Source organism: Nicotiana sylvestris, chromosome 8 (assembly GCF_000393655.2).
Source record: "Nicotiana sylvestris chromosome 8, ASM39365v2, whole genome shotgun sequence".
In the NCBI taxonomy this organism is placed as follows: domain Eukaryota; kingdom Viridiplantae; phylum Streptophyta; class Magnoliopsida; order Solanales; family Solanaceae; genus Nicotiana; species Nicotiana sylvestris.
The window spans coordinates 204,859,785-204,869,888 of record NC_091064.1 but is presented as its reverse complement, the minus strand read 5'-3'; the positions used below and the strand labels follow the sequence as shown (position 1 = coordinate 204,869,888).

Sequence of the window (10,104 nt, the reverse complement as noted above, 5' to 3'; positions counted from 1 at the left end):
AGAAAAAGCCCCGATTTGATCTTGTTTTGTGTTAGTTGAGTTATGATCATTTAACACATTTGAACAGTACATATTGATCCTATTACGAAATCCCTTGCACCCACCTGATATTTACTCCACTTCTCATTTGATACCCTAATGAAGGTGTCTCACAGGTCCAAAGCTTTCTAATTAGTATTGAAACTATGTTTTGATATTGCCTTACTCGTCTGCAGCCATTAACTGGGAAACCATTTTGTTAATGGGGAAGAAGAGTAAAGAAGCATTTTAATTCATCTTCCAGGATTCTTGGTTTGTTTGTGACAGGAAATAGTTTGATAAAGTTTACTTTTCATTCTGCTGTTTCTTTCACTCCAATCACTCCACATTTACCACACTTCGACCGTTCTGCATTGGGAAAAGCGATAAACTGCTTCCAAGTCTAGGTCATCCTCGAATTTGCACCAACAACAAACAACATACTTAGGGTCGTTTGGTTTGAATACAACTTATGCCGGGATAAATTATACTAGTATAAATTATATTGAGATTAGTTATGCCGAGATTATTTTTTATCCATTGTTTGACATATTGTATTAAATATGACAATTGCATAATTTGTAAGAAGAATGTATAAGTTATACCGATGCTAATTAGCCCACCCTTTATAAGGTATAAGTTATCCCGGTGTTAATTTTAATCCTGGGATAACTTATACCTAATTTGCTAACCAAACAAAGTATTAAGGTGGTATTAAATTTTATGCCAACATTATACCTTCTTATATCTGATACCAAATGACCCTTTAGTGTAATCCCACAACAACAAACAACATACTTGGTGTAATCCCACAAGCAGGGCATCCTCGAATTTGCACCAATGCATATATTTAATTTGGTGGCTCAGTAAATTAATGAATGTTTTTGAAGATCTTTCTGGAAAGAGAAACAAGAAAATATAGGAAGGCCAAAAGAACACAACAAATTTTGCATGGTGCATCTATTTTGACCCAAATTTCACAATATTTCAAAGACCATTTCTTTTATCCTTAACCAATTACTAAAGGACTGAGTTTGCTTTAGAGAACTGTGGCAAACAAAAACAATGGTTACTGCAAATAGAAAGACCGCCTGTGTTCAATGTTCATTATCATATCAGTCATCAAATAATCTCATTTACTAGTCAGCTACCATGGAGAAGCAATAATTTTAAGTTTGATTGCAAAGAGATGGTCAATCTACTCAGCCTGTGGAGTGTATCTAACATTCCAACTAGCCAAATCAAACTTTTAAGATAAGAAAAGATTCAGAAACACGACAAAAGCAAAACTCATGCCAGCTTGTTGGTTGCAAATCTCGAACCAAGATTTATTCTTACTGTTCCAGCCTTACAGTTGATTATACATGAGAAGAAACGCATTAAAACATTTGAGGACTCAATTCCAACTAGATCCAAGCTCAAGGTTCTCCACCAAGCTCCACTCTTAGGTTGTCATATGGATAGACCTTTGGTGTCTGCTCATACCAAAAGGTTACAGTATTAACACAAAGTCGGCCGATTAAAAAAATAAAAGCATGAGTTGTATGATGATCAAAGAAAAAGGCAAACAGAAAGGGCCGACTACATATTAAAGTAAAGGCAACCTGGCACAATCTGTAATCCCTAGGGTACAGTGACGAAGCAATGCGAAGCGACAGTGCATCGCTTTTCTGAAGCTGAGGCGATGCAATTTTCAAAAGAGATCCCTTCAACACCTGAAGGGAGAAGCGACGCAGAAGCGAGAAACGAAAAGGCGATTGCTTCAGTCAAAAGGGGTCAATTCTTTTAAAAAGAAGATTGGGACTTTTTTTTATTATACAAAACATAGACCCCAAAGTGAAGACATTTCATTCTCTTCCATTCCATAGGGTTCCAGAAGTCCGTCCAGGTACTTTCTTCTTCTTTTTTTCTTCTTTCTTCTTCTTCTCCTTTTTTCTTCTCCTTTTTCTCTCTCTTCTTTCTTCTTCTTCCCGTCGCATCCACTACTGCTCACTGCTAGGGTTAGCGTTCCTTTTTTTCCCCTTTTATATTTCTTATTTAGCCTTTATTTATTAATTTCTGTGTGTATTTCAGTTTATAAACTTAATTATTATATTTTGAAATGTTGGTGTTTTGCTGATTTTAGTATATTAAACTTTTTCAGTTTTTTTCTTTTTCTTTGAAATGTTACTGATTGTCTCTTTGCAAGATTTACTTTATGTTTTTTAAGAATTGCTCTTCACTTCAATGAAGCGTGTGCTTCGCTTTTGAAGCGAGGCGAGCCCCTGTCGCTTTTTTGCGTTTCTCGCTCTTATAAACACTGCTAGGGCATTTCGCTATTTTGTATTTGAGAATGGGATCAATCTCCAAGTAATGACCGTGGGAAAAGCCAGGATTATTTACTGAAAGCCAGCTCTTAATTGCACCGCGCAAGGAGGCAGAATGGCCCATGTGTCCTACTGAGAGTGGGTTGATCCTATTGACTTTCCCCAACTAGTAGGTGGAAGTCACAGGAACCCTCTCTCAAATGCTTTCTCTTGCAGCTTAGGATATTGACAAGGGCTTGTACTGCTCAGAGCACCATCTCAAACCCCCGCCCCCCCAAAAGACGATTCGAAAATTAAAAACAAATGATAAACAATGAAGAGGACTCTTGGCGTAACTGGTAAAATTGCTGTCATGTGACCAAGAGGTCACGGGTTCAAGCCGTGAAAACAGTCTCTTGCAAAAATGCAGGTAAGGATGCGTACAATAGACCCTTGTGGTCCGGCCCTTCCCCGGACCCCGCGCATATCGGGAGCTTAGTGCACCGGGCTACCCTTTTTTACTCAACTATGTTGCGGACAAGCACCAAGATGTAACCTTTGGAAGCATCTAGACAATCTCATAAAAGTTCTAGTACAACTTTTGGAACTATAATCGCACTAACTAGCAAGTATAGTGTCAAACCATCAGCTGCTGTAATGCATTCGGTATTGTTGAAAAAATTAAGGATTCAAGAGGGAAACTCTATTTCACATCCTTCGCTCTAAAATATTGACTTCTGAAACCACTTTCAGCACTTGAATGGAAAGTGAATGTGATAAGAATAACAGCATGCAGTATCCATTGTACATTAGCTAGCCTCATTCAGCCAGTGAATCGTCTGGCATAAAATAACAGAATCCAAAATTTCTGCTACATCATACCACGTGAGAGAAACAGTACTTAATTCTAAATTCTCTCATCTTTATCTTTTAAAATAGAACTTTTCCTATCTTGTAATCAAACCTTAAATTCAAACTAGTACCAGATAACATATCAAACACTTAAACATCTTCGCAACATTTCCATAGATACAGCAATGACAATAGTGCTATTTAGTTATACCAACAGCACAAAGCAAATTAGTAACAACAATAAGCCAGCGGTCAACACTTGCAACTTTAGGAAGCAACAACCATTCAACAATGAGGACAATAATCAGTAAAAAGAATACAACAAAGAAAAATCACTTGAAACCTTTACACTCTTTTCTAAAACAATGAGCTCATGAGACTTCTCTCTATGCCTACTGCCTACCGAGGTTCAGCCACTCACTAACTTCGTAGATAGCAACACCAACTTGGCATGCTTAAAATGAAATTATCATTTATTAGCACTTCATCACAAAAAATCAAAATGCAAATTTAGATGATTAAGAAATTGTGTTTCTTCAACAACCTATAATCTGACCGAGTAAAGAAAGACATATTATCCCCAGTGTTCTAAAAGGTGTGGGCATGATGCAAGGTGTTTATCTAACATGGGGTGAGGCGTAAGCCCTGGGCGCAGTGTGTATGGTCCATGGATCTTCAATTTTAACATTTTATAATTTAATAAAAAATATTTAAATAACAAAAAAAATACATTATAATTGTAGAAAATTAAAAAAATAATAACAATAAATTTAGTAGAAAAAAGTATATATCTATTTAAACAGTCTAATATATGCACAAACATTAAAAAAGAATACGTTTTCTTACTTGAAAAGTGAAAGACGTAGAGATGCATTACACCTATAACATGACTATGATGGAACATATTCTAAAAATGATACTCTAGTTCCTAATATAATTCAAAAATAAAAATGACAGTAGTATAAAGTTATTGTTTGAAAACCTAAAACTAGAAAACAAATCACAAATACTCATTATAATACAAAAGGGACATTGTTCTAAAAGAGTCTCCAAAACAATATCTAAACTAGAGTGATACCTAAAGAAATTCTAAAACCAAGAACTTACTTGAAAAGAATATATAAATAAAAGAAAGAAAAAAAATTGAAGAAAATGAAGCAAAGGAAGGAAGCTGCAAGCGTTGAAGGATAAAACTCTTGCTTTGCACTCTACGGACAAAGAGGCAAAGAGTATTTGTTACTCAGTAAACAACAAAGAGAGGATTATGAAATTAGGATAAACAATTAGAAAAGGTCTTTGACCTTTGAGTTCTTTAGTTTGACAATTTACTATGAGTTCATTTTTGAGTATGTAAGTATTAAAAAGGGAATTTAGTCAGCAATTTTTGCTCAACTTTGAAAAAGTTCTCTGGGATTACACCCAAATGAACACCAGAAAGTTAGCACTTGCGCCTAAGCAAACGCCCGGAAGGTTGGGACTTATGCCCCACAATACTTGCCCTCGCCCCGGAATTCAGCCCAAGAACGTCTTTTGAAACACTGATTACCCGTGCTTCTTTCAAAAATACAATAATATAGATGGATTACCTGATCAAAGGAGAGAGAGAGAGAGAAGGAACATAAATTTACATGAATAACAAAATTCTTATTTCACTTGTACACATTTTCTGACTTAATTTCAGTGAGCCAACATCTTAGCATGACAAAAGACACAGCCTTAGCCATAGGGATGCTCACATCTAAACAGTTAATCATCTGCACTCCTCTTAGCAAAGCACATTTTGCAAGAAGGATTGAAATAGATTCTTTCTTCAACTCTACTTGTGTTATCCTTAAAACAATATGCACCCACAAAGGTGGGAAAACAAAGTCAGGTGGGGGAGATTTCAAACCACAAGCTACTAGTGCTTGAAGCGGCAGATGGAGGATAATTTTGATGAAAGCCAAATGGAGGAATGAATTAATTAAGGAAAAAACGTTAAAGTGGTGCATAGCGAAATTGCATATTCTAGCTCTACCAATCCTTGAAGCACTAGGCCGCAGATATTCTCCCCATCCCACTGCAGGTGTTACAACTGGAATATTGATTATTGGTGCAAGGATACAATGAAGGAAGCCTCGTGAGTCATAAAGTATTACAACTAGTGGTAGATTAACTATAGGTGGTAAAACCTTGGGCAACCTTCCACTTCTCTAGTGGTTTAGCAGAAGGTGGATATGCATCAGGAGTGTGCGGAAGAGTTGACATAGGGTGACACAGACTGGGAGAGTCGGGGATGCTCCGATGGAGTAGTTGGGAGTAAGCATTTGTTAAGGTTGGCAAGGCAATGCACGAGGATAGTTTTACCGAGAGCAAGAAATACTTATCTTCTTAGTTTTCGATCCTAACATGACGTCATTCAGCCATAACATCTAAATATTTCAATATAAAATTTCCCAACTTCAAGGAGAGGATCATAAATAAATTTTAATATAATCCACATGACGCTAGTCATTAAGCCACAGAACAAAGAAACAACAGCTGCAAAAGTGATTTTCTACAGCATTCAACACTAAGCTCAACAAACACCTTCAATTCCATCAACAGAGTAAACAACATGCAAGTCCATCCACTGTAAACACACACAACAAAGTGCAACTCAATTTGGACAAAATAGTAGAGTAATGACATCAAAGCATAACTAATTCAAATCGATTGGGAAAAGTTGAATTAGAATTCAAAACAAGCAGACTTACAAATGGGATTGTGGAGGCTTTGTCATTCCAAACAGCTAACAGCCCAAGCCCCACGAAAAAACTCAATCCACCACTCAACCAAGCCAAAGCCTCATACTGCCATTAAGAGCAGTTCAAGAGTCTTCAGATATTAATAATTTGACTAACAAAAAAGAAAAGCTTAAAAATGTAAACTGTAAAAACAATGAAGATGGTGATTCAAATACAAATATTAAGTCAAAAGAAATAACCTTTCCAACAGTATAAAATCTTCAAATTTCACATATAAAATAGAAGAATCAACCCGATTGGCTGCCCACTCAATCGTTTAAACTAAAATAACCGGCAGAGGTACAATATATGTATATATTTAAAATGTGTATAATCGTGCATAATTAATGTATAATCTACGTATATCCTTATAAAATATTCAAGTTTCATATTATAATAATTTGACTAACGAAAAATTTAAATTAAAAATGGTAAAACATAAAATAGGAACTCAAACGCAGATCATAAACGAAAAGGGCAGTCCGATGCTCTACACTCCCGCTATGCGCAGGGTCCCGGAAAGGGCCAAACGACAAGGGTCTATTGTATGCAGCCTTACAAGAGGCAGATCATAAACCAAGACTTTAACTTTTCCAGCAGATATAAATTTCACATCTTAAATCTTCAATTCTCAGATTATAATTATTTTGACTATAAGACAACTAATCTTAAATCTAAAAATCTGAGCTTTCCAACAGCATCAGCAATGAATTATTAAAATATCACATTACAATTAAATTGACAAGCAAAACCAAAAAACTGTAAACGGCAACAAATGAAAAACTGGGAATTCAAAACAAATCTTAAATTATAAATAAAAAATTAACCTTTCCAACAGTATCAGCTATACGATCGATACATGGCTCGGGAAAAGGAGTTCCGTTATCCCATGTAAGTTCATCATTCACTCCAAGCTACAATCACATCAAAAAACTAGGGTTTCTCAATCAAATTAAAAAGACCAAAACAGAATGAAACAGAAACAAGTATAAGTATTGAGTATTAATAGTAGAAGCATTACCGGCTTATCAGGTACAATGTGTTTGCCGACGGGAAGTCCCATACCGGCGCGCGTTCGAAGAGAGGATGCGACAGAGCGGGCTACAACGCCGTTTCCGCCCATGATGCGAGCGGCTGCGTTGCTCAATCTTCCGGCCATTTTCCGATGATCGGAATTGTTTGTCTCTCGCCGATGGTTCTTCGGAATTCTACGATTTTCGATTCAGTTCAATGTTCCCGAGTGGAGATTGTGTACTGCGTTTCCATTTCCATAGCCTAGGCAATGAATCCAAACGATGTCGTAAAGTAATCTCTCCGTTTTATCTTTTGGTCCTAATTTTTGGTTGGCTTCCAGAAACAACACCAAAGTTTACTATTGTACACAAAAGCACTCCCCTAAAGTTGGAAATGCGAGAAGAGAAGAAGCGAGAGAAATTTTCAGAAACCACTATTGTTTAGTAGTAATTAACTTTCTATAGCTACCATATACATAATTACTTTCTATAACTAATATTTAATTATTACGTGTTTGTATTCGTTGTATTCGCGCTACTGTATTCATGAATACAGTAGCAGAATTCGCCTATAAAAAAGGGGAATCTAGTTGTTTAATAATGGAAAGAGGATCAATTAGTGTATATCACTCCTAATTTAATTAAACAAAATTAATTCTACAAAAATTTTGCTGCTATTATGATGTATTCGCTGTATTCGCGTGACTGTATTTATAAATACAATGATGTATTTATAAATATAGTGATTGTAACATTGTATTCGCGCTTACTGTATTCATGAATACAGTAGCGGAATTCGCCTAAAATAGGAGAATCTGTTTAACAACGGAAAGAGGATCAATTAGCGTGTATCACTCCTAATTTAACTTAACAAAATCAATGCTACATAAAAATTTACTGCTACTGTATTGTATTTCATGTAGTCGCGCTACTGTATTTATAAATACAATGAGGTACTCTGCCTAATAAATAGGGATTACAGGTATTTAATTATATATTCCATGTATTCGCGTGAATGTATTTATAAATACAGTAAGGTAATCCGCCTAAAAAAATAGTGAATACGGGCGTTTAATATCGAAAAGCGTAATATTGAGTTGTATTCAATTTCGCTATATTGAATTTAGTTTTATTCAAACAATAAAAAATCAAGAAATATGGTGCATACCGTTCTATTTAATTTGATTGTATACATTGTATTCAATTCACAGATATTCATTATTCACTATTATACATTATATTCAATTCGACTGTATTCAAACAACAAAAAATCACAAAACACGGTGATATTCAGCTATATTCAAAAAATACAAATCTTTGAAATACATAAATACAAGAGAAAAAATAATATATTTCTAAAAAAATACAATGTATTTGAGTGTAGGTGTACAGAATACAATGTATTTGTATCATTGCATGTGACTAAATAGCAAAGAATAGAAGAAAGTTCGTCGGAGATGGCATTTTCTGGCCAAGAAAATAGTATATACATTATATTAAAACTAAAAATGGATACGAACAAAAACCCGGCCCTCAAATCTTCTCTAGTGCAGCCATGACCAGATCTGTTCGCCTAAGAGCATGAGCCAATAGTGGATTCTGATGCCGACGACGACCACGATGATGACACAGACGATTCTGCTAATTTGAGGGAGAAGGGAGAGGATTGCGACGATTCTGCTGATTTGAGGGAGAAGAGAGATGATTGAGAATCTTGCTGATAGAGAGAGAGAACATAATTGGCATATTTCATGTCTCAATGGTAAGTATAAAATAAATACCGATTTTGATATAAAATAGAAATGGTAGCTATAAGTAATAATATTTTAAAATTGTTTTGATTTATAATAAATAGGATGTAATTATTTGCTATAAGCATGGGGCGAAGCTACAGTATGATAAGGGTGGTCAATTGGTCACCCTTCATCAAAAAATTACACTGCGTATATAGATAAAATATAAGTGGGAATAACCAGGCAGCTCATGGTCAACATGTCTGTCTGGCATAGGGACATTTCTGGAATTGCATACTTAATATGCTTTCAAGGGATTGTACGTGCTTGTACACTCTTGATAAGATTGATGGAAGTGTGGGCTCCACCTCAACTTACTGCCTCATTTTAAAACTGCAATTACTCAAGTGGGCCCTTCTTCGGTTGTTTCAATGTCACACTGTTACTGGGATTGATCCTGGTGGAAGCTTAAAATGCTTGGAACGAAGTTTAAAGACAACTATAGTAGGAGGATCCATTTTTTCAGACGATAGGAATGACTTTATTTGGGGAATTAAAGAAAAGGGTGTTTTGGCACGGTTGAGAAAAGAAGTGTGTGAAATGTAAGGATTTATAAACTTCAGCAAGTATGTGAAATTGGTAATCCATGAGTATCATTGTAGAAATCTCATGATCAGGAAGTTTTAGAAATATGCGAAATTTTTTCTTGGACTAATAATTGGTACTTTAATCTCATAAATTTCACACAAATACAACAACAACAACAACAACAACAACAAACCCAGTTTGATCCCAATATGTGGGGTCTGGGAAGGGTAGTCTGTACGCAGACCTTACCCCTACCTAATGCAGGTAAAGAGGCTGTTTCCAATAGACCCTCGTCTCAGGAAGGGAAATTTCACACAAATAATATACTTTAATTTGATCTGTATTAACTTAAATTGTATGATTAACATTTGTTCCATCGTTTTAAGGTCTCTAAAGTTCTCTTTTTAAGCATAAATTTCTTCCCATTATTCAATTTTTAAGAATTTTCCCCTATAAAGTAATAGTAGTAATGGTATAAAATTTCATAATCAATAATGAAGCTAAAATCATCCAACTTTAGTATATATATCTCTATAATCATATAAAAGTAACATTAAAATCCTTATTTCAGTAAACTATTTCCCTGAGTAAAATAGAGTCTGATTTGACGTAAAACCGAAGAATAAGAGTCCCTTTTTTCTACTTATTTCACATGCAAATAGTTTTAATTAGGTTATATCCCCTTGTAAAAATTGCATGGGGTGCCCTATTTGGTTGCCCCCCTTTAACCTATACCCATTTTTTAAAAAACTTTTAACTTGTACCTACTTTTTAAATAACTTCAGCCCTCTTTCTCCTCCTCCTTCTCCCCCTTCGTTTTCTTCTTCTTTTTCTTCTTCTTCTTCTTCTT

The 10,104-nt window shown here is 35.3% G+C and overlaps 1 protein-coding gene across 1 annotated transcript; it reads right to left on the bottom strand.

The window, feature by feature from the left end:
• Positions 1-1,208: 1,208 nt before the first annotated feature.
• Positions 1,209-7,214, bottom strand: LOC104221267 (NADH dehydrogenase [ubiquinone] 1 beta subcomplex subunit 8, mitochondrial). The gene is made up of 4 exons (XM_009772290.2): positions 6,942-7,214; positions 6,748-6,834; positions 5,891-5,986; positions 1,209-1,493 (listed from the first exon to the last, which is right to left on the bottom strand). The coding sequence occupies exons 1-4, from the start codon at positions 7,077-7,079 to the stop codon at positions 1,437-1,439; spliced, it is 378 nt and encodes a 125-aa protein (XP_009770592.1). The 5' UTR covers positions 7,080-7,214; the 3' UTR covers positions 1,209-1,436.
• Positions 7,215-10,104: the final 2,890 nt, after the last annotated feature.

Excerpts from the sequence above, each read along its gene's own strand:
- LOC104221267 (XM_009772290.2), bottom strand. The coding sequence starts at position 7,079 with ATGGCCGGAAGATTGAGCAACGCAGCCGCTCGCATCATGGGCGGAAAC. Across the intron at positions 6,835-6,941 it reads ACATTGTACCTGATAAGCCG|CTTGGAGTGAATGATGAACT; the intron begins GTAATGCTTCTA and ends ATGTGATTGTAG. Across the intron at positions 1,494-5,890 it reads AAGCCTCCACAATCCCATTT|ACACCAAAGGTCTATCCATA; the intron begins GTAAGTCTGCTT and ends TGGTATGAGCAG.